General features: G+C 40.6%; 1 protein-coding gene across 9 annotated transcripts in view; it reads left to right on the forward strand.

Moving 5' to 3' along the window:
• The window catches only part of adgrb1a (adhesion G protein-coupled receptor B1a), a 180,815-nt gene that overhangs the window by 127,803 nt on the left and 26,374 nt on the right, over positions 1 to 26,638 (forward strand). For 8 of the 9 annotated variants that reach the window (XR_002195786.2, XR_002195787.2, XM_034289044.1 and 5 more), the window contains 11 exons: positions 7,440 to 7,508; positions 7,922 to 8,030; positions 11,030 to 11,173; positions 14,784 to 14,859; positions 15,659 to 15,761; positions 16,039 to 16,082; positions 20,102 to 20,228; positions 25,444 to 25,547; positions 25,812 to 25,914; positions 26,070 to 26,220; positions 26,495 to 26,564. Coding sequence is in view for 7 of the 9 variants with exons in the window: in XM_034289044.1 (XP_034144935.1) it covers positions 7,440 to 7,508; positions 7,922 to 8,030; positions 11,030 to 11,173; positions 14,784 to 14,859; positions 15,659 to 15,761; positions 16,039 to 16,082; positions 20,102 to 20,228; positions 25,444 to 25,547; positions 25,812 to 25,914; positions 26,070 to 26,220; positions 26,495 to 26,564 (1,100 nt within the window). In the remaining 2 variants the exon portion in view is untranslated. The remainder of the gene's footprint in view (positions 1 to 7,439; positions 7,509 to 7,921; positions 8,031 to 11,029; positions 11,174 to 14,783; positions 14,860 to 15,658; positions 15,762 to 16,038; positions 16,083 to 20,101; positions 20,229 to 25,443; positions 25,548 to 25,811; positions 25,915 to 26,069; positions 26,221 to 26,494; positions 26,565 to 26,638) is intronic. The other variant, XM_020041472.3, reaches the window with a different exon arrangement.

Genomic DNA, 26,638 nt, shown 5'->3' on the forward strand with positions numbered 1-26,638 from the left:
CATGGAAGATGTATATGTACTTAGTTAGCTAGCTAGGTACACTGTGCACATTTTTGTAAGTCACATTAGATAGAAACACAAGTTGCTTACCTATGCATATAACTAAGCTAGCTAACATGTGCTCCGTCACGCACTCCATTCCGTTGCGCCGGATGTCATTCATTCCAATGAAGTCCGTCACAACGGAGCGGCTGAAGTCTCCGTTGAGAAACGGACACGTCACTTTGATATATTTCTAACTTTGCGTCGTCTTCGCTGCAGCAGAATCCGTCCACATAAATGGAAGTTACCAAATCACAGCAAAAAATCAAAAATCAAAAATCAAAATAAATGTTAGGACATATCACCCATCCTTACAAACATGTTACAATTCAAAAATAGACCGACATGTGAATAATATGACAATATTGTAGTTTTCCGTTTATAGCCTACTATAACATTTGTGATAACGATGGTTACATCTATATGTTCCATTATTAAATAATGTTCCCATGTTGTTATGCTTCTTGTGATAATAAAAGTGATGGTTATAATGACTTAAACATTTCTTAAATCATTTTCCCATCTAAAATGTATATTGTGATAATATTGCTGGTTGTAATTCTTGGTCCTTTCTTGAATAATATTCCCATTTTATTCTAAAAATATATATTTAAATATTAATGATAGAATGTAATGTTCCTTTTTTAAATATGGTTATTGCATATGTGTTTATTTTATATTTTACTACTTGGTAACGATAACAGTCAGCAGTACTATCAAATAGGCAACCACAAAACTGACACCGCAACCACAAAACTCTCCTCCATCTTCTTGCATTGCGATGACTACTTTTCTGCATCATGTAGCGGAGCAAGCTTGCGTCCAAACAACGTACGCCATAATAACATACGTTACAAGTTGGAAATTGAGGTGAGAAGTCGGAACTGGGAATGACGTCACACCTCAACTTTCCCTTTGTTTTCTCCACGGAGAGTAGCGGCTGGCCTCACATTTGATGCTGGTTCTCTTTGGAACTGTGCCTCGTTTTTTGTACTTGTCTGTTTTATGGTTTTGTTTTACGTCTTTTACCTCTTGGCTTGTCTTTATGAAGTGAGCTGGGACTTAGCTAGTTATCAGTTCTTCAGCTCTGGTTTAACTCCTGATCGCGACACTAGCTGAACCTCTGCGGTGATAGAGCTAATATTTGCTCAGAAAACATTTTCCACACCCAACACTGGACTACCACCTCCCGACTGGATTATTTTACTTGTGGATTTATTTATCCACTCCCTGTCGACTTCCATCATTGGACCTCTCCTGTTCTACCATGCTTGAGGCACCCCCTCCCCAACCCACTGCCTACTCACCGGCTAGCTCCACAGCTTCTCTCCTGAAGGGATTCTCCCTTTGGCTCTTTTTCTGGCATCCTGGTCACCTCCTGGTTGCCACCACTGTGCCCCACATATCACTTACATTGATTAAGTTTACACTTTCTCCTTGTATTTGTTGTTCTGGCGAGGGTGTGCTTTTTTCTGGGTTTATGTTAGCCGGCCTTGCCGCTGGTTGGTGTGAGTTGGCCTGGCCCGGTTGTCTCATCTATGCTATTGCTAACCCTTCTACTGGTATCTCATCTCCTCGTCTTGTACCTGCCAACTCTGCTTCCCATGCTCCTCCTGACCACACCTACCGCTGGATTACTTTGATTCTCTCCTGCTGTTTTTACTTGTTACACTCACTACTCTCCCTTCACCCTGGTATCTATTAACAACAACTATTGCCTCTCTTTGGAAGTAGCTAGGCGTGCCAGCTCACTGGCCATTCTACGTCGACGCCCCTATATCCATCGAGGCTGTCAACGTAAATGGTTGGGCTATGTTAACAGCAGCAGCAACGTAAGATCTATCTGGTCTAACTCCCTTATCAGGTTCTACCCTTCCCCTCGCTCCGTTGATTTTAGCTGCCTCCGTGCCCTCCAACCTACCGCTTTCCCCAACCATAGTTTACCCTGTTACGCTACCAATCTTGCTCTTTTAAACACCCGTTCTATGAACAATAAATCACTCCTCCTTCATGAACTCATATTGGAAAATAACCTGACTTCCTCTTACTTACTGAAACCTGGCAAACACCTGACGATTTTTTCTCCCTTAATCTAGCTACTCCCCCTGGTTATTGCTATCTGTGCCAACCCCGCCTCACTGGCTGCAGTGGTGGCCTTGCTGTTTTGCACAGGAGAAATCCATTTATAAAGTAACTCAGCTGTCTCTTCCCTAATTTCTCTCATTTGAATACATTGCTTACAAATCAGCCTGTTCCCTCACCACTATTCTATTTTATCGACCTCCAAAAAACTATTTTTCATTACTTTTGGACCTAGCAGAACTACTCACCATAGCGGTATCACTTTCCTCCCGCCTTCTGCTGCTTGGTGACATGAACATTCACATTGACTCCTCAAGCTCTAAACTCACCTCTGATTTCATTGCTGTCCTGGACTGCTTTAATATCACCCAAAATGTAAATTTCTCAACCCACAAGGGCCACATTCTTAACCTAATTTGCATTGTTGCCCTCAACATCACTCACATATCCCCTTCACTGTTCCCCTTATCTGACCATAAGACCCTGCATTTCTTTTTTTCCTCAAACATACCACACAATACTTCCGCAACATAAAAGCTGTCAACCCCCAGACACTCTTGGATGCAATCTGTTCTGCCCTTCCCCTGGACCTTGCACTCCCGAAGACCTCACCAACCAGTTCGATACTACTCTGCTGCCCTCAACTCCATGGCCCCACTACAAACAAAAAATTTCACCTTCACATCCTCTTCACCCTGGTTTACATCCGTGCCATGAAGCAGGAGGGCCGCCGGCTTGAACGTCGAACCAGGACTGGCTTAACTGTTCATGCTGAAGCCTATAAGCTTCACCCCCCCTTTACAGAGATGCTCTTCATGCTCTCAGAACATCTTTCATCTCCGACACCATCAAAACCTCCAACACAAACTCCCAAATTTTGTTCTCCACTATCAACAAACTCCTCCTACAACGCAGTGAGCCCTCCACACCATCCACTGTGTTTGCAAACTCTTCTTCAGTTATTTAAGGACAAGATGACTCACATTAATGCTTCCTTGGCTAACCCATCTCCCCCAGTTCCTTCTTCCAATCTCAACCACCTACCCTCTCCTGTTATACAAACCCTCCTGAGCACCTTCACCCTAGTCGACTCACCATTTATCACAAAAACGATTTTATGTTCAAAAACAACGACCTGCTCCCTGGATCCCCTTCCTGCCACTCACATTAAGGCCTGCCTTCCTGTTCTGTCCTTATATCACTCAAATTGTAAATCTTTCTTTCTACCATGGCATCAGCTCCTCCAGCTTTAAACATGTTGTTGTCACACTCACCCTAAATAAACCTGACCTGGACACTACCAATTTCAATAACTTCCACCCCATCTCCAACCTCCCCTTCCTTGCGAAAACCCTGGAAAGGACTGTTGCCACCCAACTTCAATGCCACCTCCTCAATAACTGTCTGTTTGAGCCTTTTCAATCTGGCTTCCGACCACCTCACAGTTTTGAAACCGCCCTCCTTAAAGTTGTTAATGACCCTTTTGTCTCTGCTGATGCTGGCGCCCTCAATATTCTTATCCTGCTTGACCTGAGTGCTGCCTTCTACACAGTCAATCACCAGATCCTCCTCACCAGACTCAAAGCCTTGGGTGTTGAGGGAGCCACACTTTCCTGGCTATGCACATACCTCACCAACCATACTCACAACATTTCAGTCCATGGTCATAATTCTGACTCCACTGTAGTCACACAGGGTGTCCCCCAGGGTTCCCCCAAGTCCTGGCAACACATCACCCCCATCCTACAAGAACTCCACTGGCTCCCAATCTCTAAACACATTGTCTTCAATACCATTCCTCCAGGTCACTCCGCTCTGCCACTGCTGGCCTCCTTATCACCCCTTGATCCAAGCTGCACAGCTTTGGAGACAGGGCTTTTTCACGGGCTGCTCCAAGACATTGGAATGCCCTTCCGCAATTAATCCGTGACTCCAAATCTGATGCCATCTTCATCCACCACCTCAAGTCTCATCTGTTCAAACAAGACAATCCCTAGCCCCAGCCCTATGTGGTTTCACCCCCCCCCCCCCCATTTTTGTTTTGTTAGCTACCATTTGTTTCATTGTTCAATCCGTAGTTGTTTATGTATGTATTGTAAAGCGTCTTTGGGTCTTTGAAAAGCGCTATATACATTTAATGTATTATTATTATTATTGCCCCAGTTAACCCAAATTGATCACGTTCCAAAAGTCCAAGTCAGAAAACAAGATGGACGCCCCCATTGAAGCGTTTGTTGTGCTTGCCCTATTTCAGAAAATGGTTTTCATTGTATTTCATTGTGTTGAAAACATTTTGACCACTTTTTTGGACCATAACTGGTAACCTAACCTGTAACCTGGACAGGCGAGTGCTCTTCAGAATATTGTAACGTAACTATAAACATTATTTTCCTATATCATTTATAACACTAGTCTGCTAAATGGCATAGGGTGCTGCCACATTACGAACTTGGGGCTAGTGGGGTTGTTCTGACTTGCCAAGTTGGAATTCCAACTTGAGGGGGTGTTCCAATAGAAACTTCTGTCTTGGAACTCGGGAAATTCTGATCGCTGAGTACACAGTGGTGTTTTTATATGTACAAGTATGGTGGGGCACAAACCATTTAAAAATATAGGATACATACCAATAAAGCTACAAAACTCCCTCTTGCTACTGATGTGTTTATTTAACACATCAACAAACAGCGTGGCTCCACAAAACCCTTTTAACGACAGAGCGGCTTGCTTCTTCCAGGTGTTGTAGTACACATACTGGAGAGAGAGAAAGAGAGAGAGAGACCTTCTTGTGTAATTGCTCTCTTTCTCTCTCACACACATGTAAAATTACCACTGTCACATTTACAAACCTAAATTAAGAATGCAACCAAGCTCAGAACCAATGTGCCTACAGGGCTTACGCAAACAGCAATGAGCTCAACACAAAAATATGACCAATGCACGGACCAGCACCACAAAGGCAGGATGATAAAATATGCTTTCACTCACCAAGGCTAATGGCTCACATGAAGAGGTTCTTCCTCTGGGCAAACTTTTAGATTACTTTGGGAATTAAGTCATGTAGCTGCTGAATCAGCTGGCTTTCGATGGACAAACATGTCCAATGTGTTGAGTCGCAGCTGTCCCATGGTATTGCGAGTGAAGGTTTTTACCCTCTTCAAGGTGGAAAAGTTCCTCTCTGACTCCGATGTCGTCATAGGTGTTGTTATGATAATTTTTAGCAGAGTGACGGTCTCAGCAAAAGCCTCCTCTAGGTTGTTCTCATGGATGGATCTTAACAGAGACAGAGTCGTCTTACCAGTGTGATGCTCAGTGTGGCGGTACAGTGGTCAGCTCTGACTTTAGCTTTTCCTTGTTTCCTAGAGGCCATAGTTTCACCACACAGTCAAGCTCAGATGTAGGGAATGACAGGACAAATTGTGGAAAGAGCAAGCTGTCAATCAGTTTGGCAGCGATCAGGTGGTCACTTTGTGAAAACCTCTGCTCCACCTGGGAGATGACTGTGTCGCATGCCTCCTTATCACAGGCGCTGTGTTGGTTACTCGTCGGCCTCTTTCGTTTTTGCAGAGTTGTATAAAGCATCAACTTCTGGCATAAGGAAGAAGGAATTATTTTTTTTTGACAGGCCGTATGCCTCACTTATGATGGCCTCATCCCATCCTGGTTGTGTGTGTATGTTCTCCATACACAGGAGCAGTGCATTGCGGTTTTCCCAAACTGCACTGACAGTTCTACTTTTATAGTTCCATCATACAGCGGGTGGCCTTGGAAAGCATCTCTGTGTTGCCTCAGCAAGTGCCGCAACACGTTTTGGAGCGCCAGATAAAAAGGTGGCAAAAGCAGTTAAATCAAAAAAAAAATAAATCAAGATGCTCATCCTTACTGAACAAAGTTGCTGCAAGGTCAGGTTCAGCTGGTGAGCATAGCAGTGAACAAACTGGGCATGTGGGTATGTCTCCTTCATTAGCGTCTGTACCCCTCAGACGTTTCCACTCATTACAGCCGCACCAGCTTTTCTCCCTGCTTCAGTGGTTCCAGCACACCCTTGATGCTATTAGAGAGGCCGAGTCCAGTTTTATCTTTGACTTCCACAAACACCAAAAACCTCTGTCACTGTATTGTCAGGCATGTAACGCAACACAACCACTATTTGTGATTTACAGGAGACATCAGTTGTCTCATCTGCCTTTCTTTTCATTTTATTTATTTTTCAACAAATTAGAAGTAAAAAATAGTGAGCAAATGGAAGAAAACAGGTTTCTCATACAGGTAGCAGAATTAATTATGACCTAAACAGGGAAAAGCAGTCTGTTGTAACAACAATCAACTACGTGTCTTCTTTGAAAACAATTTTTAATTAAGGCTCGAACTTAAGAAATTGGAGACTGAGATAATTAAAAGAAAGCAAAGCTTTACGTAGGTGGTAGTGAAGAGTTCACATTTACAACAGTCCACTGAGACAAATGCACATGGCCTGAACCTAAAAACCAAAAGCTGAATTGAAGGAACACATGACAATATGAATCTGTCCGTTAGTCTGGGAAATCTGCTAACATTTCCAAGCATGGGTTCAAGAGCAGGTGTATGGAATTGTTCTCTGTCCATACTCACCAGGGTTTGCCTGGCCCTACAGTTTGCAGCCCAAACGTTTACATGAGCTTGTGTTTCATTTGAACATTTCCTGCCCATTTTCCTTTCCCATATCCCAATTTCACACATGATTGAGAAGCCAACGTACCAGGTATACTGTAGTCACTCAAGTAATCCTTAAAGTATATGCAGGTTTTGGCACCCTTGATGAAGATGAATATAAAAGGTTTATCATCTTCATCTTGCACCCAAAACGTTAGGACAATCTGACCTTTCTTGAATTTACATTGGTCAACGAAGTCCTTAATCAGAAAATCTATATTAAAATTGTTTCTCTGAAAGTATTCTCCCTCCCTTGGCATTTTATACATTTTATTGTGACATGAAATCAAAAAAAATTTATTATGAATTTTTGCCACTGATCTACACAAAGATCAAATAATAATGAAAAATGTTATGTTAAAATCATTGTAACATTATTATAAATATAAAATAATTAATTGTGTAAGTATTCACCCCCTTAAACATTATTTGGTAGAGTCACCATGGGCAGCAATATGCATGAATCTAAAGTCTCCACTAGCTTTGCAAATCTCGACACCAATTTATGCCCATTCTTCTTAGCAAAATGGATCCTGCTCTTTCCAGATGGATGGGAACCTTTGGTGAACAGTGTAACATATTTGGCCCCTCTGTCCATCTCTGTTTTTGTCTACTGTCTATTACAGAACTTCATCCAGTCAGTCAGTAACCTGTTGATGGAGGAGAACAGAGAGAAATGGAAAGAAGCTCAAATGGTGAGGGGATCTCTTAATCTTTCTTTTACAAGCCCTCTCGCACATCTTTATTTACATACATGAACTGGCAAGCATAGTCATATTTTGGTCTTTTTTTATGTTTTCTGGACCATGTGTTGTATAGGCTTAATTTCATTGACTATTCTCTAGTGCCTGTGTGTCTAGCTGTTGGCATCATGGTGACATCATGTGAGTCTCCATGGAGATGGATGGTGTGTAATTCATACGAACAGACTGGGTGTCTATTTTCCGTTTGCTTCATTACTCATCAATCGTTTTTGTAACGTTCACTTTGTCTTACAAACTCCCTCTCTCACTTTCTGTTACTCCCTCCCTCTACCTCTTGGTCCCCATCCCTGTCTTTCTTCCTTTCTCTCTCTTTCTATCTCTCTTTCTGTACCTCTTTCTCCTAGCTGGGGCCAAACATAAAGGAGCTGTTCCGGTTGATGGAAGACTTTGTGGATGTATATGGTCTCAGAATGAAAGACTTCCAGGACATGGTTGAGGTCACCGACAACCTAGGTTAGTGTTTGTCTTTGACCTATGTCTTTGATTGTGCCCAAAAGTATTACTTCATCCATACCTGTGTCCTCAATAATTCTTGCAGATTATGTCCATTTATTTAAAAACTCATTGGAGAAGATCAGAGGGAGGGAATTTGGAAGGGCGGCGACAAGAATTTGATGGCTTGTAATGGCCATTAGAACATTGGCAGGTTGGCAATACTTCATAGCTGAATAATCAGAATTAGATATGCCCCCAGCAGGACAGTAGAAATTTTAATCTGCTCCGTTAATGCTGTGTCAGTTGTGTGGATCTCACTTGTTACATGTGTTTCGCCTGGGTACTATCCCCGGAACCAAACATGGCTATAGAACCGATCTCTTTTGCTTGCATATCTCTAGAGAGACAAAAATCTCACCCAAAAATTGTTCAGTTCCAGTCCAGTGACCATGAACTTCTGTGTTTCACACATACAGCATATTATGTTTATAAAACACAGAAGCTTGACTTTTCACTGACCTGTAGATAAACACAGCATAGTGGGTGGAAGCAAGTGAGTTGAGGCAAGAGAGTATGTGGGAGAGTGGAGGGGCCAGTCATAAGGTCCTGTTAGTGACTCTGCCCACCTTGCTGACTGCGATGCGGCTGAATATCCGCCCACATCCACAGCCAAACTACTCCTAGCTACTGACCTTACTGTACACTCCCCATATCCCACACACCTAACAGAGAGATGGAAGAATAGATGGAGAAAGAGAATTGTAAATAAACAAGATGGTTATTAAATACATTATGTATTGACTTAAATATTTCACTAGTGAGAAAGAAGAGGTTAGTCAAGCAAATGGCTACCATAACATTTAAGGAACTGTAGAAATCTGTAGAGGTTGACATGGGAGCAGGAGTCCAGCAGGATTTGCAGATTGCTCAAAATTAGTATTAAACCAGCTATTTTTACAGAAAATTTGATTGAAATTCAACACTACTGTTGTTTGCTCCTTGGGGTTTAAGGCCGGGTGTCTCTGTAAAGCACTTTGTGACAACTGCTGTAAATAAATTTGATTGATTGAATTTTATTGGTAAATGGGTATTGCAAAGCTGGAAAACAGGTTTTAATTCCTTTTCTGGTATTGGTAAACTTTTAACTGCCGAACTATAGCAAACTTTACATACATATTAAGAATGTTTGAAATTGACAATATGTTTTTTGTATAGTGTAGTTGCTAGCCGCAACATTTAAAAACTTTTGGGGGCCTAATCTATATGATCGAGCAACTTACACCAGGCAAATGTATTTTGTCTTTATGTATAAGTATGTTTATATGGAACTATGAAATGCTAAAAGGTATTTACGTGTCCTGCATCTAATAACAGAATAACAAAAACCTACCTTTTCAAAGAGTAATGTATGTATGTGGCCAATGGAGGCATTTAAAACAAAAAAAGCAGAAAGCCAGTAACCAAAACTAGAAGAAAATTTGGCAATGGTGGTTCACTTGCTTAGGGCTTTTCATTTCCAGCAACATGAGCGGTTTAGGCGACAAATGTGAAGAGGCAGTTTGTGCACACTGGTATATACCAACCATAGGCAGCATCTGTTCCCCTCTTCTTAGATGCCCTGATCAGATTTTATGAGTAAAAGGTGTGGAAGGGTGGAACCGGCCCTCCCAGTTTCCTCTCAAATATTCCCACTTCTTGCTGTTGACGCCAGGTGCAATCTTTCTGCTGTCTGGAAACTACCATCCTTTTTTTTGGTGTGTGCTCTTCAGGGTGCTGAACGTGGCCAATGCACCCTCGCTCAGTTGGCGCAAGATGCTGATGGAATTGGCTCGTAACTAAAATTACTTACAAGTTACCTCCCTACGTTGTTTTTGTGAAATACATTTATTATTTGTTCATTTATTTAAAAAAAATTGGTTTGAGTAATAATGAGAATAATAATGTAATAGAAACCTAACAATATTTATTTAAAAGTAATAATTGCAATCAAATAATATTATAAAAACAACTGCATTCATTAACAACAAGAAACAGGTCTATAATTAAGAAAAACTACTCTGTATTTTTCAACAATCATTGCAACAAATACATCTAATTACCTACATTATTTACATACAGTGGATATAAAAAGTCTACACACCCATGTTAAAATTCCAGGTTTCTGTGATGTAAAATATTGAGACAAAATTAAATCATGTCAGAACTTTTTCCACTGTTATGTGTCCTATAATGTGAACAAGTCAAACCTTAAAATAACCTGTTTGCATAAGTGGTTGTTTCCCCTAGCTTCTTAAAATGCATGCATTAACTGTAAGTTGCTCTGGATCAGAGAATCTGTTACACGAATACAATATAATATATTTAACCAAAGTAAAATATTTAACCATGTAAGATCTTGGGTAAACACATTTCAAGACCCACAATCAGAGAACTTATCAATAAAAGTATGACATATCTGTTGTCTGATTCAGCACAACAAAATGAAGTGACAATGTCGCAACCAAAACATTATATTACAGCCTGTGTTGATGCCTATGGAAAGTGAGAGCTTAATGCTTTGTGAGCACGTCACATTTACAGACAAACCCTTTTATGTAGCCTGGCAGATTAACTAGACATTTAGATGGGTAATTATCTCACAATTTGAAGCAGCTGTGGCTATTTTCACATTTATGACATTGGTTGAAAATAGGCAAAACAAAGAAGTAATTATATATATTTTGCTAAACACTGTAAATCTTTCCATATGATGACACAAACAATCTTCCAAGCTTCATAACTGATGAAATAACCTGTATCAAGTAATCATGACAGAGTAACCATATAGACTAGGTTGCACAGACACTTCAGATTCAATTCAGGTTGCTTTTTATAGATGATAAGTGAAAGTATGGAATTGTTGGATTTATTTCAATCTTGTTCTCAGGGCACTCTTCTGAATGAGACACTGGTCTCAATAAGTTTCCCCTGAATAAAAAATTGCCATTTTCACTCCGGCTGTCTCTGTCTTTCTCCAGTTCTGTCTATCCACAAGCGTCCTGTGGCAGGTAATACAGACATCAACTTTCCCATGAAGGGATGGAAGGGGATGATGGACTGGGCACGCAGCTCTGAGGACAGAGTCACAATCTCTAAGAACATCCTTTCCACAGGCAAACCCGGTGAGAGCACAAAAACAAAACATTCATGAAAAGTGCTTTTGGAATTGCACTTGACATTTGAGAGCCTAACATAGAAAATATCTCCAGACTCTCAGGTATGTGAAGAAGTGTGGTGCCTTGTTCTTAGCCAATGGGATCATCTTGCTCTCTATGTAGCTCTCATTACCATAGTTCTCATTGTAATGAGTCAGTCACTTCTAATCAGAAGTCAACAGCAGCCAATCAGGAGAAATTAAAGCTAATCACCTCCACCACTGGGTGAAGTGTTTCCATGGCAGCAATCACACTCTAGCAGTCACTCATACTTCTTACCTGCGGCTCTATAAACTATGGGCATGGTTAAGAGGGGGGCAAAATTCTCACAAAGGTGTGTTTATGAAATGCTTTTCCTCAATTAAATATAGAATATCTCATCCTCAATTAAATATATAAATGGTTTTGTTTATATACACTGGAGGGCACTATATTTATGCAAAGTCTATGGTCAGTATACCATGATTAAGAGCTGTTATAGGCATGACACATCAGAGTGCCTGGACACAACGCTTAGCCATGGCATATTGGCAAAATTCCACAAACCCCTGATGCCCTATTGCGTTTATGAACTGGTTACATAAGCAACTACACCAGTAAAGAGTGATGTGATGTCATGTCTGTGGTTAACTTGGTGGTTTGAATTCTGAATGCTGATCAGCTGATACCCTGGTCTCATTTACCATGGTTATGTGCTTGATATTAAGGGAACCCTACAGTGATGGATATTATTTTTGTCTAAAATATTAAAATAAACTTGTCTTATCTAAACTCCTATTTGTAATTAAGATATTCCATAGAAAGGACATAAATAAATTTTCACTGTTTGTTCAACAAAAGTGGTTGACATTAAAACATATATATATATATATATATATATATATATATATATATATATATATATATATATATATATATATATATAACTGTTAATGGAGGAGAGTAAGCATCTCCAATAGCCAGTAATCAGTCTCTGATATCTTTTTTGTGGTATTTTTGCCCAATTCTCCTTTAGAAACACAGCCAACTGAGTGAGGTTTTCACTATAAACTATAAACCTATTTTTTCAGATAAAAAAAAACAATCATGTTGAACACTTAAAAAATCTATATTTCAAAGGGTTCACATACATTCAAGCAGAACTGTATTTATATATGTATGTATATGTAAAAAATAAAGCATGAGAGGGTGTGGTATATCACAGCTAAAATATGTTCTTAGGCATGACACATTGCTATGGTATGTTGGTTGTAAAGCCCTGAAATATCTTATTGCTTTTATAAACCAGTAACTAATAAAATTAGGCCAGTAAAAAAATATGTAATGTTATACCCGTGGTATTCAGTCTCATATACTAGGGTAATCAGCCAATCAGCATTCAGAATTAAATCTATCAGATTTATATATGCATATAAATATATATATATATATATATATATATATAGTTTATAGTTTATATATGTACAGTGGATATAAAAAGTCTACACACCCCTGTTAAAATGCCAGGTTTTTGTGATGTAAAATAAATCATGTCAGAACTTTTAATGTGACCTATAATGTGAACAATTCAATTGAAAAACAAACTGAAATCTTCTAGGGGGAAAAATGAAAAATAAAAACAATAACCTGGTTTCATAAGCACACCCTTTCATAACAGGGTATGTGGCTGTGTTCAGAATTAACCAATCACATTCAAACTCATGTTAAATAGAAGTCATTACACACCTGCCATCATTTAAAGTTCAGCTGTTCTAGTAGGATTTTCCTGACATCTTCTTAGTTGCATTTCAGAGCAAAAGCCATGGTCCACAGAAAGCTCCCAAAGCATCAGAGGGATCTCATTGTTGAAAGACATCAGTCAGGAGAAGGGTACAAAATAATTTCCAAAGCATTAGATATACCATGGAACACAGTGAAGACAGTCATCGTCAAGTGGAGAAAATATGGCACAACAGAGACATTATCAAGAACTGGACGTCCCTCCAAAATTTATGAAAACAAGACAAGAAGTAAAATGGTCAGGGAGGCTTCCAAGAGGCCTACAGCAACATTAAAGGAACTGCAGGAATGTCTGGAAAGTACTGGATGTGTGCTACATGTGATAACAATCTTCCGTATTCTTTATATCAGTGGGCTATGGGGTAGGGTGGCAAGACAGAAAGTATTTTCTTACAAAGGAAAACATCAAAGCCTGGCTGAAGTTTGCAAAAACAAACATCAAGTCCCACAAAAGCATGTAGGAAAATGTGTTATGGTCTGAACTTTTTGGCCATAATTCCAAAGGTTATATTTGGCGCTAAAACAACACTCCACATCACCCAAAGAACACCATACCCACAGTGAAGCGTGGTGGTGGCAGCATCATACTTTGGGGCTGTTTTTCTTGATCTGGAACCGGAGCCTTAGTCAGGGTGGAGGGAATTATGAACAGTTCCAAGTACCAGGCAATTTTGGCAAAAAACTTTCAGGCAACAACGACCCAAAGCACACATCCAAATACACAAAAGCATGGCTTTACCAGAAGAACATTAACATTTTGGAATGTCCTTTTTCCCCCTCAAAGATTTCAGTTTGTTTTTCAATTGAATTGTTCACGTTACAGGTCACATTAAAGGTAGAAAAAGTTCTGACATGATTTATCTTTGTTTCATTCTTTTACATCACAAGAAACTGGTATTTTAACAGGGGTTTGTAGACTTTTTATATCCACTGTATATACACACACACCCAAACGTTCTCCCTATCTCTTGCTCTTTTCCCCCCGATGCCAGTGAGATCTCAGCTGGCTGGCTTGGAGCGGTGTAAAACCCTCTGTCTACTGCCTGGCATGCATCTGTGTGCTTTCAGCACACATCCCCTTAAACTGCCAACTTGCGAACCACAGCGTGTTGTAGCTTGAGAAATCTGACATCTTTTAGATAGAGGAACAGATGGACTTTGTAGGTTTATGTGTTTGTGTCTCTGACACTGTAGCAGGAGACACCCTCAGGCCATGTTCTCCTCTCTAGGCGTGCCGCACAGTAGTTTCGTTTAGCTGCATTTTTTGTTCCTGTTTTGCCAGTGCAGTCTGCCTTCATGGAAATCTCCCCAAAACATGCTACTGTGGCAACTGTTTAACCCTTGTCACCAGAAATCTATGTGACAGATTAATTAAAATATTTCTTTCTAGCCTTTTGTCTGTATGTGTGTTTGCAGTGTAAGTTAATGAATTATGTACTTTTGCAAGGCTATTCCATAAGTCTGCTCTGTGTTATGGTGATGCTGGGTTAGTTGCATATGTATGTGAGTGTGTGTTTATACATTAGGAGTTATATAGGCCAACTGCTGGGTGCAAAGCTCAAGGGATCTGAAGAGACTAACTGACCTGTGTGCTTTCTTGCTTTCCTTCAGTGGAGGTTACTAAAATTAGAGCTCCAGGTCAACACACACATACAGACATAAACACTCCAAATGTGACTCCCCCCAAGTCTTCCATTCTATTGCGCCCTCCCCCCCCACCACCCTCATCTTTTTTGCCTTTGTGCATGTGTGTTGGCCTATGTGTGAATGGTGGACACATGTTTCTGTTGTACTTCAGATGCCGATGATTCTTCAGCATTTGTCACCGGGATTGTTCTCTACAGAAACCTGGGCAGCATCCTTTTTCTGCAGAGGTGAGATTGAATGACATCTCTAAGATTCTCCTTCCTGGTCTGCATCTATTGCGTTCTATAGTGCACTAAAGTGCTCTGGTCAAAAGTAGTGCCGTTTTCAGGAAATAGTGTGCAATTTGAGATGTAGTCAAGCACAGAGGCCTTTTTTGATAGGTGGCTCAGAATACTAATACTAGGTTTCCTGGTATGTCCTTGTCCTCTTGTCTTTCTAAAATACTGCATTATGCATTTCTAAAGTGTGTGTGTTTATGATATATAGCTTTTACTAAGGAATGTTCTCTCCATTTTCTTAATATTCATGTACTGTATAATGAGATGGACATATGTAAGAAAGCAGGCTAGTGTGGCTGAATCACTCCCACCCAATCCACCCACATACTTCTTTTATAGCAATTCTGTGTTTCTTATGGGTACATTATGTTGTTGTTTTTCATCATTGGGCATGGAAGCTCCCACTTCTCTTTTTTTTTTTTTCCGGGCCTGCATTTTTGTGTTTTAAACAGATTCATACAGAGGCTGGGTGACACAAACATTTATGTTGACTGATTGTGTTCTAAAGGGAGATAGAGTGAAAGAGGGAGAAAGACATTAGGGTTTGGAGAGAATAGACACTTAGAAAAAAATCATTATTTCTCCGGCAAAGGGTTCTATCTAGAACCTTGATTATCCTGAGAACAATCTTTTGAAGACAGGGTTCTTTGATGACTCTTTGAGGGGCAAGAAGGATTATTTGGCAAAAAGTGTTGAGTGGGATGTCCTATGATGGTGACATCAAACTGATGTTCTTCCTGTTTCTCAGGAACAACACTGTGCTTAACTCCAAGATTGTCTCTGTGACCATCAAGCCCACCCCTGGATCCCTCTCTAACCCGGTAGAGGTTGAGTTCTCACACCTTTACAACGTGAGTAACATTTCACCTCTGAACCACTGGCAACAACAGTGACCTCAGTATTAACTGAACCCTGTACATAATAATATTCCTGATAATGTTCATACATAGATCATGTGGCTAATCTCATAAAAACAGCAAACGTTTGAAAGCATCTACATTACACATGTTCCTCTAATTATATGCCACTTTTAGCAAATAGAATATTCCACTATGTACAAATTAATTTGCCTATCTTTCCATTTCCCATTCTCTTTTACACTTTCTCTTGCTCTCTCTCTATGATCAGGGCACCACCAACCAGACCTGCATCTCCTGGGATGAGAGTGACAGGTAAGATTGTTATTTAGTTCATTCCTTTCCTTCTACCCAGGAAGTTAAGCAGGAAGTGTACCCATAACCTGGAACTAAAGTAACTGTAATTATTTAGTGAATTTATATGGCTACATGGCTCTGAAAGACTTGTGGATTTTCACACTAAGGCATATAACTTTGGGTGACAGCATCACATCACATCATTTCCCACTTTTACTGCGTGTTGCGTGTCTGCTCCTGCTCCACTGTTTTTAATCTTGACAGAGTTTCTGTGACACTCGCCCAGCAGAAAGGTGCTGAGTGTGTCAGACAGCTCTGAAGCTCCTGTCTGTCAGGGCTGGGAGCTGGGACGGGGCACACGCTGCTAACACTACGCTCACACTGATGCAGCATGTGGAAAATTAAAAGTGTCGCTCACAGCTTTCCCTTCCTGGCCCCCACACATGCACACACTCACCCAGGCGTCAACGCAGAGGGATGGATGGAGAGTGGTTCGGGAGTGAGAGAACCCGAGAACGATGGAGTGTCTGTGTAGTAAAGGAGAGAGTGATACAAAGGGAAAGAAATTGGGAAAGTGTTGGGGGGAGAGAAATTGCATTGCGTCGTTCAATTTCACAGCTGCTGTGGGTCCATTTCACACACTTTTCATATGCCTCATACATTTAAGTGCCCTTTTTGTTTTAAAGCCAAAAACAGAGAGAGAGAAAGGGAGTAAGAGAGTAGCTGTGTGCAAGAGAGAGCAAGAGCTTTACAAAGCATCCTGTGCCCAAGGCCTTATTGCAATGCAGGTTGGACATTTGCATTTAGATAGGTACGTACACTTGTGTTACAGAGACGAGGCACAGAACAGAACACTCTTTGCCTCAGTCCACAGATTAAAAAAGGTTGGACCAGGTAAATGTAGGACTACAGAAAGAGAGTGATGAGGGAAAAGGAGGGAGACGTAGATGGGGAAAGCATGAGGGATGAGAGAGGATGGAGTAAAATAGAGAGAGGCTGAGAGTGAGAGAAGCAGAGAGAGGAGAAAAAGTCTAATCTGGCTTCACACACAGTGTGAAAGAGATTTGGGGTGGGGGGGGGTGACATGTTCTAAGCAAAATTAAAATCCATATTGAACCACAGGTATGATTAATGAGTTAATATTCATGGCAGAAATTGGAATGTGAGCAGACGTGTCCCTGTCATGGTGCTGTCTGGTTGATAAGAGCTGTGATGCTGTGAGAGGCAGAGAGGCAACTGTAAGACAGGTGAGGCTTCTTCCCAGGGAAAAACATTCAATCTGGTCTGGTTGTCATCCTAACCTGGCCCATTCACCTTCCCTGTCTTTTCTCTGACCAACCTCAACTCCTGTATAAACCCGTTATCAGATTTTCTTATTTTATATCTATTCTGTTGTGGAATAAATTGTAGTACTCAATAAAAGGTTTTGTGTTTGAGAAATGATTGTTTTGTAATGAAAGTATAGGGCTGCCCCTTATGTTTGAGGCCAAAATATGACTCATTGTGTGTGTGTTATTTTTTTTTTTGCTTTCACTTTTGCTAAATTTAATGGAGGATGACAATGCTTTTTGAGTTGACTGTATGATTTCTGTTAGGACTTGATTGAGCTTGTTTGTTTTAATGGAAAACAGAAGCGAAAAAAATATCAGAGTAGAGCAAATGGTGTAAAAACACAGTATTTACGCTCCAGAGTGTCTGTGGTGATGTAGTAGGCAAGCAGTCAGACATGCTCGGTCCCATTCATTCAGACCTGGCCTGTTGGAGTTCACACATTTTAGTGCTGCTTGATTAAAACCCAGATTATCCCATAAGAGAGTGGTAAGTTGTGTGTTCATGCACCTGTGATGCTATGGTTAGCTGTATGGCTAGGAGTGGCCTAGGAGAGAGTGAGATTGATATAATCTTATCTTGAAATTTCTTGAAGTGTTAAATTCATACAGTATGAATATGATGAACACTGTCAACAAGATAACTGAATTGCATTTATTTTGGTTAAAGACATACAACCAAATAAGCAACCTGGTAGAATAAATGAATGATAGTGTTTGTAAAATCAATTATATGCTTTGTAAGTAAGTGTTTTGTAAGTACTACTTAACAAGTATTCTGCCTGGATACTTTTCTCCGCACTTTTTTCTGTCCTGCTTGTAATCTAGTTTAAGTGGTTGTTGGTTGATTAACCCTGGGGGTCGCTGTGAGTTCCTGATACCACTATCCCATGTGCTCTGCAGAAGAACATCTTGATGAGTCCCATTGGGGACCACTGTTTGGAAAGTTTGAAGGGCTTGCATGCTATAAAGGAGTGTGACATCACCAATGTACAATCCAGCATCACTGTGCCATCACAGGGAAACACTATTCAAAATTGCCTAGTAGTGAGGAACCAATAACAATCTGGATAATTGTTTGTGCACCTCAAGTCAAACCACTACAAGGAAAACAATGAAATGACATACAATGCAAATAAACTTTAAAAAATGCCTATTAAAACCAACATGTTCTGAGATGTTGTATTAATCATGGTTTTAGGGGTTTTAGAACACTGTTATAGAACACTGTGACAACTTAGACACATGTAATGTCTAATATTTTGGCACCATGGTTTGCAGGAAGATAGGGTTCTATTTTTTTAGCAAACGTAATGCTATAGTAAATTGTAGAATATATTATAGTGCACAATGTTTAAAAGCTTGTCCGACATATTTAGCTGTTTTCACAAATGAAATGATGGTGTAGTTACTCAAATTTGTTCAAAAGGGCAGGGATAAATAAGCAGTGTAAAAGGTTTTCGCTGACCAATCATAATATGTCCTATGGCTAAATATGTTCTGCTGTATATTATGTATACATTATATTTTTTTCTGAAGTAGGGAATGGATGTTCCTACTCTCAGTTAAACATAGTATATGTATTTAACTAGTAAACTATACAATGCTAAAATGGTGCTATACTATAACCAGTTTTAATGTAACTGCCTCTCAAATACCAGATTATTTTATATTGCAATTGCATTTTGAAATGTTGTGTCTTACTTTGCATTCCATTGGGTCTGTATATTGGCATTGTTCCTTAAAATAATGTTGATCTAAGCAAACAGGCAGATATCAACAGGCCAGAACCCTTTATCCCACTGCTGAAGCTAAGCAGGATCCATCTTTGGATAAAAGACAAGATGCTGCTAAAGTGGTGTTTAAGATCCAGTAAGGCGGCTCTACTCTTAATCTAAATATACATTTCCACTGCCCCAGGGAAGTGATGGGGAAATTGCCCTGCATAAAAATGTTTCCTTCAGATAGGATGTTAATTGGATTTCCTCCCAATCTATGGTCACAAAAGATTCCAAGGCACATGTGAGTGTAGGGGTGTGAATTGTCCTGGTTACTTTTAAAAATGATTTCCCTCACACCATCCATCATTCACATTTTGACTAATGCAAAATGCAAAACAAAATCTTTATTGTCGGGTTGGAATTGTAACTTATGCTGATCCAGTACAATATGGACAAAAGTACTTGGACCATTTGGTTTACTGTCTGGACCAACTGTCTGGCTGATTATTATATATTTTTATTTAGCCCTCAGATTGTGCCTGCAATTAATAAATCAAATAGAGATACATAATTATACTAACTACATATAATGATATAACCCCCCCCCCCCACACACACACACACACACACACACACACACATAAACACACACACACACACACACACACACACACACACACACACACACACACACACACACACAACATTACAATTGTGTATTTCTGGGTCATCTTTGAATTCCTACTCTATAGCCTACCTATTGCAATAACCTGGCCAAGCAGAAACCTGAGAAGCACAGCGTCTGCCTCATAGAGAACCGTTCATCACCATTTTCACTCACATTTCAGCGCTCTTGCTCTAGCTAACGCCGGAGATGTAAAGAGGATTTGAAATGAAATCGCCGGTGTCTGTAAGGTGGTGGGGGATTTAACTCGCTTTCCCACGTTTTATTCACCGCAGCGCTCGCTCTCTCTCTCTCTCTCTGCAGTTCTTCACTGCTTGGATCTTGGTCTGCCAGGGGCTGCAGAGCCGTGCCTGTCGACTCATTCAGAACCAAATGCGTGTGTGACAGACTCTCTACCTTCGCCATTTTAGCACGGCAAAATCCTGACATGGTAAGTGCTACACATTCCTTCATTATTTTCTGTTAGCTTATCCAAAAAAGGCATGTTTATAAGTAAGGCCTATGTGTATGATGTGTCCTGCCGGTTATAGTAGGGAAGGGCGTCATTGTCATTCCGTATCAACTGATCCCTCACGAGCACTCCCCCCTCCCCTCCCCCTCCCCCTCCCCCCTCTCTCTCGCTCGCTCGCTCGCTCGCGACATGCCAATACCGTACAGCGAGGGCTCTGTTCTCTAATAAAGAAAGTGGACATCTTTCAGCCATCAAGCAGTAAACAGACTTTTGTGTCAAAATTTGGTTAGAGGTACATGTAGCTTAAATTCCAAGTGGAAAGTAATGGTGCAGTTGTGTGGATTTTCTTTCATTACATGCTGAATATATTGTTTGGCTGTGTGAGAATGATTTTAGGGTTTTCAGAATCCTATGCTGTATGTGTATGTATATATATATACACACACACACACACACACACACACACACAGTTAACACTTACCTTTCCCGACTATATCTGGGTAATAGTGGGTTTTTATATGACAATATCCCCTCTTTGTACAAAAATTCACTGACAGTTCAAATATGGCCCAGTTTCTGGGAGAAAATGAAAAGGCAAGGACTGTCTTTGTTGGGACATTTTGATTGTGTGATTAGTTATTATTAGACCGCAAACTGCCTCTTAAGCAATTTGTTCACTAGTTGCCCTGGTAACAGCATGGATTGTAACCAGGAGCTTTTAATGCTGTAGAAGACGGTACACTATACACCACCACAGCCTTTGTGCTGCTTGGCCTATATAGAGGGAAAGGAAGAACGAAGAGATAGAGAGGGAGGTATGTAATACTGTTTATATTTACCCGTTTTAAATATTACGTGTTAGATACTATATGATACTACCCAAACGCTATGTCAAGAGAAGGGTATAGAGAAGAGAAAATGTGCACCTGCAAGCTGCAGACAGGCTTTCGGCTTTTGTCCTTAGAAACTGCAGCTGTGTGTTTGATGTTCTGTAGCTCCCTTTTCTTCCTGTCTCCCTCTCTTATGCTCCCTCTGTCTTTCCCCTGTCTGCCCAAAAGCCAAGATTATTCAGCCAGTGGGAGGATCTTGGAAGTGTGTGTGTGGGCTCTAGTGTGTGTGCATCTCTGCTAGATGTTTACAGATCATCACTTGCTACCACTCATACAGAGAGTCGCTGACCTTATTATACATGACTGCACACATGCATGCAGTTACACACGACAAACAGAGACATACATGCATTTATTTTTTGGGCATGTGCTGTCCATGTGTCCTTGGCCAGCAGCCATAGTAGCATGGTGCTAATAGCACTTCCAAAGTGATGGCTGCTTCTCTATAGCTCAAGCTCAGCGTAGTCCGCCCCCGTTATCCCTCCTCATATCTCTCTACCTCAATTCATCCCTCTCTCTACCTAAACACACGACAGGCCGTTTCACAGCAGTGTCGCAGTCTGGGGGCTTTTAGAGGCCCTAAGGGAAGCATATTGTGGCAATTTGATTCGCCTCGCTCTGTGCCAGGAGAGATGGCCACTCCTTCCTCCTCCACTCCCAACCCATCCCTCTTCTCTCCCCCCCAGCACCCAAACCCCCACCCGCCATGCTAGTGCGTTTGTGAGACAGCCATGGTTACAAAGCTTGCTAATTATTCCTGCTGCAACACTTGCCACGTTTCTGAATGGCCCAGCCCCTCTCCCTCTGTCTGCAACTAGCTTCCTACAGCCCCAGAATAACAAACACCCAGCTTCATGCTGTCCCTCTCCTTCGTATCTCTCTATCCTCTCATCCTATTAATCTATTCTCTCTTCCTATTCCTATTTCCTCTCCTCCTATCCTATTTTTCTTCCTGCTCTGTCATTTCCCCACATCCTTAGCCTCTGCTTATGCTCTGAATGTTCTCTCTCCCTTTATGTGTCCAACCCCAATCACTCCCTGTTTTCATCCCTCCTCCTGTCTGCTGTAATGTTATCACGTTCAGTCAATCCAACTCAGCTGCAGGCTGTAGAAGGAATTATATAGAGAGAAAATGCACTGCAGTTATATGAAGCGTATCGAAAAAGGTCAAAATCTGAACCCTGCAGGCCTAGAGATAATTATTGGCTTGTATTGTTGGGAAGAGGATGACTTATGTTGTGTGTGTGTGTGTGTGTGTGTGTGTGCGTGCATGAGTGCATTTGACTGTTAACATATTACCCCTATTTGATACAGACAAGCTTTTGTTAGAATGTTACCTCATGGGCGTGTGTGTATGCAGTGCACCCACTTTCAGACTTGCCTTTGACCATTTAGCCCATGTTATGCAAATGGATTTCAAGAAATAGGTCATCCAATTCAACCCAGCAGAACGACAGTATAGCTTTGTCTTTCCCTCAGTACCAGAAAATCCTTGATTTTTTTTTTATCATGATATCATCCATAATTGGGTTCATTTTCCAATGCAGTCAAATACAGGTGTCACAGAGTTCAGGGGAAGGTCAGAATTCAAAGCATTTACATTTGACTTTAACAACAACAACAGTATGTTGTTACTTAGTGTGTCTGTGATAGTTTCCAGAAACACTTGACCTAATGTACACATTTACAGATGCAGTATAGCAGATAACTAACCAGGTGTATTAATTACTAGTTAATAACAGTTAGGTTTGGGGGTGGTCTGAATTCTTAATTCTGAAGTTTTAGTTCTGAAGACAGGTTTGATTTGATCATGTAGCCTATCTTCTCCAGAATACAGTGCAACAAAGCAGTTGCACTGTAAACAATTCACATCCTACATCCTTGCACTGCCATTGGTGGAAGAGAGGGCTGTTAAAACTAGTCAGTCTCAGATGACATTGTTCTGTTTGGCTGTACTCAGATGGAGACCAAGAGAGGGGAACTCACTTCAGTGCAGATTTAATTAACATGGCCCTATAGCACACCCATCAAACCTGCAGACAAGACAAGTTATAAACTTAGCCAATTATCTTCTGCTTCAGGGTGCGATGCAGAACCATAGAACACCCCCCCCCCCACACACACACACACACAAAATGTTCCCCCATATCCCTCCCTGACATACCTATGCTGTCCAAATCGTAGATGTGGCTTGCTGTTTGTGATGCTCTATAGAGCATATAAGGCAATGCTGAGGAACACAACACACAAACCCGACCTGCGTTTGGAGAATGACGTGTCGGTACAGAGGATGTCATGCATGAGAGCCTGCAGTCAGCACCAATCCCTCAGACAGATCCACACTGCCAGCTAAATGTTTTTACTCTGTTCAGGCCACAGCGGGAACTCTCATGGGTCAGTGCTGTGAAGCCTGTCTGAATCTAGACTGGGAATTGTGTCAGAAATATACACACATACACTAGCGAGGTTCAAGGCATGCCCGTCTGAGAACATATCTCTATTCAGCTTTTATTTGGCTGTGTTTGACAAGAGAATAATGCATTAGTCAACTAATTGTTAACTCACATGTTGCTTTCAAAATAGAATCTGACATTATTCATATGATTACCTTTGCAAAGCAACGTTGTTTGGTGAATTTACTATATGGAAAACAAAATCTCTACATGGAACTAAAATGTTTTGTCCCACTTGTTTTTCCGAAGTTTATATATCAATGCGAATTAAACTCACTCCCATGGCAACAGTTTACATACAGTAAGCATTCTTTTCTCATGGGAAAGAATATTGTTTGATTAATTAACAGTGTATACACTTTTGCCACTGTAAAAATAAAGCTGACAAAATCCATTGGTCTGAAACAAAGTGTCACATTTCTAGTCTTGATACAAACTGCAATGGTTTATTCGACAGCAATATATGTTGATTTTCACATCAGGTGGTTTACTATTCTGTAGTGTTTTTCCACCTAGTGTTTAATATTCTAGGTGACATCTACAATGATTATTGATATACTGCACATCTATGGAAGAACACTTTGGAAGAAAGTTGACATTAAAATATTTGTTTGAAGTGACTGGTTAGAATAAAAAAAATAAAATAAATTGGAAGTATGCCTACACATACGTAAATGTGTTTTATGTAACCTTTGCTATGCTATCAATATAATGATTAAATATAAAATGCCTATATGTGATTTTTGGACAGTTTTGTATTTTAAATAATACAACATTTTGTATTTGAAATTCAAGTAAATACCCACTATAGTTAGTATTTGTTAGATTCTTTTAATGGATCTTCTCTCAATTTGGATGACCGGTGCTGTTCACACACACCCACATGCAGAAATGCAAAGTGTTCATGCTAACACATGCATGCATAGGTCTGTGAGATTTTGCCGCCTTTATTTCCTCACTGCAGCTGCTGCTGTCATGCTACCATACCGATATCCCACATCACCATGGCAACTAAGACAATGTCTGCTGAAGGAAGGAGACAGCGGTGTGTTATTGATGGCTTTACAGAAATAGTTTTTGGATGTGTTGCTATGTTTTTTAGAAAATAATCTGACTCTAGTGTATTTGGACAACAAAATAGGGGAAATGTGTAATATTTAGCTCCTGGAAATAGTAGTTTGGATAGTGGCCATTTCTGTACGGAATACATTTTAAGTCACCTTGTTCTTCATAAAGGCACAATGCCCATACAACAGCCTGCATGTCTGTCTGCCTTTGTACAGCTCTTTTCTGTCTGTAGCAGATACCATTTTTCTACATGAAATGTGTGCGTGTGTGCGTGTGTATGTACAGTTTGGTTTAACAGATCGTATTAGGAGAAGTCCTCACAAGGATAGTAAAACATGACAAATCTACCCCTTAGGATCCTTTACCCAATATTTCTGGCTTAGGGGTAAGGTTTAGGGTCAAACTTACAGTTAAGGAATTTGTGTTCATTTAAGGTTTAGGCATTACTAGTTAGGTTTAGCTTTAGGCATTAGGGCTGTGTGAAGTTTAGGCCTAAATGTTTCGTTATTGAGGTTGAGGTAAGGTTATGGTAAAATTAAGATCATGGTTATACTGAGGGCCCCCACAAGGATAAAAATGCACAGCTGTATGGTTTGTGTGTGTATTTCTGACTTAACTATATAACAGGACCAAAATGCCCCAAAACTGTGGCTAAATCAGAAAAAGTTTACTTTTTGAAAGTGTAAGTAAACACTGTTAGTGTGTGTAGAAGGGAGTCCTGAACCAGGAGAGTGGATGAAACAATCAGCTCCAAATTAAGGACTGTACTTCTTTCTCCTGCAGATCATGGATAAAATGCAGCTTCCCTCTGTGACACTGATTGTTGGCTGTGGAGTCTCTTCTCTAACCTTACTGCTCCTCATCATCATCTACGTGTCCGTCTGGAGGTAAGAAAATATTGACTGTCATACTAGTGACTTTCATTGTCATACTAGTATTAGCATTCAGTTTCTTTAACTTGGATGAAAAGGACAAAGTGCAAGGACCAAATCTGAGCCAGCGTAGTATTTAATTTTTTGGCAAAAAATACTACAGATTTGATCATCAAAGACCACATTTAAACCAACTAAGGTAAGAATGAGTGTGGTGGATTTATGTTTGCGGGTCAGTTGGAAAAGATGTGGACCACATAACATGTTTATTTGCCTCAGATACATTCGTTCCGAGCGCTCCGTCATCCTCATCAACTTCTGCCTCTCGATAATTTCCTCCAATGCCCTCATCCTCATTGGTCAGACGCAGACACGGAACAAGGTAAGTAAATATGCTATATCCAACCATACACAAACTCTTAAGGTCTTGTATACATTATTTACTCATATGGTCTCTTCCATGCTTCTCTTCCTTGTTCTCTTTCTTTTTCCTTCCTCCTCTCTCCGTCTCCTTTCTTGGCTTGCCTCATCTCTCAGGTGATTTGCACGCTCGTCGCTGCCTTCCTGCATTTCTTCTTCCTGTCTTCATTCTGTTGGGTTCTGACAGAGGCGTGGCAGTCGTACATGGCTGTGACTGGTCGTCTGAGGAACCGCATCATCCGCAAGCGATTCCTGTGTCTGGGCTGGGGTAAAGATGTTTGTCTTTATGTCACAAATCACTGCTTATAACACTTCCAACCGTTCTGTTTGCTGTCTGAATGGTCTGGGTACATAAAAGCAAGGAAGCTGTGGGACCCTCACCATAGTGTTTCCACATTACAGCTATACAAACTTCAAAGATTAGGCAAAGGGCAAACGGGAGGGGAACAAAGCAAATTGGTGTTAGTTCCAACCTTCTATCATCTGTTTGCACGTCTGTCCCATTCATTCCCAGTACTGATCACTTTATTCCTCCTCCTAAGGTCTACCTGCTCTGGTAGTGGCAATCTCTGTAGGTTTCACCAAAGCGAAGGGATATGGCACTGTCAACTAGTAAGTGTGTTATCCCTTATATTGTTGGTGTCTCTCCTTTCTTTTCTCTATATCTTACTGTGTTTTTCTTTCTA

Source organism: Esox lucius, chromosome 20, assembly GCF_011004845.1.
Source record: "Esox lucius isolate fEsoLuc1 chromosome 20, fEsoLuc1.pri, whole genome shotgun sequence".
Lineage (NCBI taxonomy): Eukaryota > Metazoa > Chordata > Actinopteri > Esociformes > Esocidae > Esox > Esox lucius.